Consider the following 5,000-nt stretch of genomic DNA (forward strand, 5'->3'; position numbering starts at 1 on the left):
TTTCAACTGGTCTGAACCTCCCCAACTGCCGTTGCTAACAGCGGGGTTTTCTGTCCCATTTAGAATGGGACTCTCCAGACAGTTGTGTCTCTCTCTGCTGCTCAGTATCCCTTGTGTCTGACTGGGATGAGGCAAGTCCAACTCTCTCTACTTCAACCCCCCCCGCCTCTCTCTCTCTCTCTCTCTCTCTCTCTCTCTCTCCCTCTCTCCCTCTCCCTCCCTCTCTCTCTCTCTCCCTCCCTCTTTCTCCCTCTCCCTCCCTCTCTCTCTCTCTCTGCCGTAGAGATGGGGGATCTTTGTGTGTGTTGTACGCGCTGGCAGTTGTCAGTCTTTGTGTGTGTTCAGTGGAACTAGGGTAAGTGCTGCTGGCTAGGCTATTACTCATCAGATCGTGTTTGTCAAGTCCTTCTATAGGATGATTACCCTACACATACTAACACTGGTGTGTGTGTGTGTGTGTGTGTGTGTGTGTGTGTGTGTGTGTGTGTGTGTGTGTGTGTGTGTGTGTGTGTTTGTGTGTGTGAGAGAGAGAGAGAGAGAGACTGAAAGAGCAATTAGGCTGTCTCTGCAAATACATGTTCTCATTTACAGTGCCATATAAAGATACACCTATATACATATACATACACACACACATGTAGGTATGTTTGTATGTACGTATGTACAGTATGAGGAAAATAATGAACAGAGAACAGTCTAATAATGAACACAGAACAGTCTAATAATGAACACAGAACAGTCTAATAATGAACACAGAACAGTGTAATAATGAACACAGAACAGTGTAATAATGAACACAGAACAGTCTAATAATGAACACAGATGAACAGTCTAATAATGAACACAGAACAGTGTAATAATGAACACAGAACAGTCTAATAATGAACACAGAACAGTGTAATAATGAACACAGAACAGTGTAATAATGAACACAGAACAGTGTAATAATGAACACAGAACAGTGTAATAATGAACAGAGATGAACAGTCTAATTTCAGTCTCACCTCGCAGAGCAAACAAGTGCTATTATAGCTTAGCATCTGTTGGTAATATGGTAAATGTGGTTTCTCTTAGATAAAACGTGCTGAATGTGTATATTGATACTGTAGGACCACATTGGAACACATTGTATGGGGCTATTCATCAGACACAATTAAGCTCGTTAAGCTCTGTCATGTTAATGAAGTACTTAGGCCGAATGCAATCTTTCCCTCACCATCAATGAACCACTCAGTGGGACCCTGACGTGAATGATGACTTTCATTCACAGTCAATTACAGAAGTCAAATCGTGCCCTTTTAATGAGATCTGCTCTGCATGAAAGTGCTTAATTGAGACATGCCAGCTGTTGACAGCTATACAAAATAATATTTCAAGACAATATAATCATGGTATCTTCCACCCTGCGGCCACGCCCTTAGTGCCTCATATATGAGGGAGGAAATTGACGCTGGTGCAGCCATGAGAATATGACCAGATCGGCTATACCTCACACTAGGGATGGGTCTTTTGGTAAGCGGTTAATATGATGGTTACCAGGGTCGATTAATCGATGAACTGACCTCACACCGGGGTGTGTCAGCTCAACAATTGTTCTCAATCTTATTAATTTTATTTATAATTTTTTTATTATGACAGCAGAGATGTTGCATGACCAGCCCGCCAGGAGTGATTTGATAGTGACCGTGAGGGAATTCAAGAGCCGGGTCCGTGTCTGTTGGATGAAATGAGACAAATACGACCTCACGCACAAGGCGCTGGCTGCAGTCGTGTCACTGAAAGTGAGGGAAAAGTAGTCTTTTATGATTCATCGATCGTCTTTCATTTGAAGAACCGGTTACAATGCCAGCGGTTGTCTAATTGCTGAATCTAATCATCTAACCCGTCTCTACCTCACACAACTTCAAACCCGAGGTCTGCCTTTCATCATGTACTGACGTGACTCAGACTCGTTTCAAACAGAATTCCCTAGATGAGCTTAGATATCAGATATACCTACAGTACCAGCTGAAAAACCCCAACAGTAACACCAGTACTACCAGTCTTACCAGCGTAGCAACCAGTAGGAATCTCTCCCTGCCACCTTACCTGGCAGGGAGGCCATGCCAGGGGCTGTGCCCAGTGCCAGGCCCGGGACTGTTGCCTAGTAACAGAGGCAGGAGAGGAGCGAGAGCATGGTGATTTGACAGCCCTTGTGTGTCACACAGCTCTCTCTGTGTCTGAACAGACATCAGACATGTGGCTCTCATATACACACACACTGCACGCACACACACACACACACACACGCACACACACACACACACACACTGCACACACTGCACACACACACACACACACTGCACAAGCACACACACACACACACACACACTGCACACACTGCACACACACACACACACACTGCACACACACACACACACACACACACACGCACATTAAGTAATACGCTGACATGTTGGAATGTGCAGTGTATGCTTTGTGTGTGTGCGTGTGCGTGTGCGTGCGTGTGCGTGTGCGTGTGTGTGTGTGTGTGTGTGTGTGTGTGTGTGTGTGTGTGTGCCATCGGCTGTAGGCATGATGTTGCCCTACTGTAAGCCTACTGTCACGCTGCCGTCTGGCACCGTGTACAGCTGATTGCAGTGCCATACTGTCTTGGCACCGTGAGGACGAGAGAGAGAGGTGTGGTAGTTTGTGTTGTTGTTGTGGTGGTTAACACATGGACTAATATTGACTTGGCTGCTTGTTTAGTTTGAGTCTATTCTCAGAGTTCCTGTGGGTGGAGATAGGGTTGGAGCGACAGACTTTGTTTCCTATGACATCATTGTGTGAAACATCCAAACTGTTATGTATTGAATTTTCAGGAACTTTCTTTCAATGACACATCTGCATGCCTTTATCGAGCTCTGAACTCTCACCTAGTTCTTCTGACTGAGAAATCCCTCTCTCTTTCTCTCTCTCTCTCTCTCTCTCCCCACTCTCTCTTTCTCTCTCTCTCTCCTCACTCTCTCTCTCTCTCTCTTTCTCCTCACTCTCACTCTCACTCTCTCTCTCTCTCTCTCTCTCTCACACACACACCATTCTCTCTCTCTCTCTCTTTCTCTCTCTCTCCTTCACTCTCACCCCTTCTCTCTCTCGCTTTCCCTCCTCACCCATGCCTCATCCCTCTCTCCCTCTCTCCCTCCCTCCTCCAGATGTGGCCCCGGCCGAGCAGGAGAAGCTGTTTGTCCAGAAGCTGCGGCAGTGCTGCGTGCTCTTCGACTTCCTGTCCGACCCACTAAGTGACCTGAAATGGAAGGAGGTGAAGCGGGCGGCGCTGAGCGAGATGGTGGAGTACATCACCCACAACAGGAACGTCATCACAGAACCCATCTACCCAGAGGTGGTCCACGTGGTGAGTAGGACCAGAGGCCCGGGGCCCATGGCTGGGGCTGGGGTTGGGGTTGGGCTTGGGTTGGGGTAGGCTTGGGTTGGGTTAGGGCTTGGGCTGGGGCTGGGGCTGAGGCTGGGGCTGGGGCTGGGGCTGAGGCTGGGGCTGAGGCTGGGGCTGGGGCTGGGGCTGGGGCTGGGGCTGGGGCTGGGGCTGAGGCTGGGGCTGGGGCTGGGGCTGGGGCAGGGCAGGGCTGGGGTTGGGGCTGGGGCTGGGGCTGGGGCTGGGGCTGGGGCTGAGGGAGATGGTGGAGTACATCACCCACAACAGGAAAGTCATCACAGAACCTGTATCTACCCAGAGGTTTTCCACATGGTCAATACCAGAGCAGGGGCTGGAGTTAGGTTAGGGCTGGAGCTGGAGCGGGAGCTGGAACTGGGGTTGAGGCTGGGGTTAGGTTAGGGCTGGAGGGATGAGGCTGTGGTTAGGTTAGGTTAGGGCTGGAGGGATGAGGCTGGGGTTAGGTTGGGGCTGGGGCTAGAGGCCTGGAGCTGAGGCTGAGGTTGAGGCTGAGGCTGTGGCTGTGGTTAGGTTGGGGCTGGGGCTAGAGGCCTGGAGCTGAGGCTGAGGCTGAGGCTGAGGCTGAGGCTGTGGCTGTGGTTAGGTTGGGGCTGGGGCTAGAGGCCTGGAGCTGAGGCTGAGGCTGAGGCTGAGGCTGAGGCTGTGGCTGTGGTTAGGTTGGGGCTGGGGCTAGAGGCCTGGAGCTGAGGCTGAGGCTGAGGCTGTGGCTGTGGTTAGGTTGGGGCTGGGGCTAGAGGCCTGGGGCTGAGGCTGAGTCTGTGGTTAGGTTGGGGCTGGGGCTGGGGCTGGGGTTGATTTAGTGCTGGGGCTGGAGGCCTGGAACTGAGGCTGAGGCTAGAGGGGCTGGAGCCCGGAGGATGGGACTCAACGGGGAAGGATGGTTCCTGGCTTCCCACCAGCCTTCATTCAGTTTCTACACTATGATGAGAGGACAGTAATGTTCTGTCCAACTCCGACTTTCCCTCCCTTTGTCTTCTACTCATCACAGAAATATTGACTTTGAAGTTGTTCTCTGATCATCATCAAAGCGTCCATTATTGATGGACATGTTAATGAGAGACTTGTTATACTACTCTGCCTTTGACAGGGAATAAAAAAAAAAACTAGGCCTACTCTTGGTGAATGAATGAATAAATAAATGAATGAAGGCTATCTATTCGAAAGCTGGGGGTTGTTCAAGAGGGTGCAACGTTACAGAACGTGACAGAACAGGAAATGTACAGGAGCTGCGTACAAAGAACTGGGGCCTCCATTCCACAAAGCGTCTCAGAGGAGGAGTGCTTATCTAGGATCAGTATTGAATTTTAGATCATAATGAATATGATGATATGGACAGGAGGGGGACCTGATCTTTGATTAGCACTCCTACTCTGAGATTTGAGGGTTGAATTTAGCCTAGTGTCCCTACCTGCATTAAAAAGAAGGCTTACACTTGATGAATGAATGAATGAATGAATTAATTAATAAATGTAGGCTATGCAGTGTAAAGCTGGTTCAGGGCTGGGTTGAAGTTAGCCTAGCCTACCTAGCATCAACAGCTCTCCTCAATCTA

The 5,000-nt window shown here is 49.5% G+C and overlaps 1 protein-coding gene across 2 annotated transcripts in view; it reads left to right on the forward strand.

Moving 5' to 3' along the window:
* Positions 1-5,000, forward strand: part of ppp2r5ca (protein phosphatase 2, regulatory subunit B', gamma a) — a 19,620-nt gene that overhangs the window by 3,708 nt on the left and 10,912 nt on the right. For both annotated transcript variants that reach the window (XM_083683668.1, XM_083683669.1), the window contains exon 2: positions 3,192-3,391. In XM_083683668.1, coding sequence (XP_083539794.1) covers positions 3,192-3,391 — 200 coding nt within the window. The remainder of the gene's footprint in view (positions 1-3,191; positions 3,392-5,000) is intronic.

This window comes from Argentina silus (assembly GCF_951799395.1).
Source record: "Argentina silus genome assembly, chromosome: 13".
Lineage (NCBI taxonomy): Eukaryota > Metazoa > Chordata > Actinopteri > Argentiniformes > Argentinidae > Argentina > Argentina silus.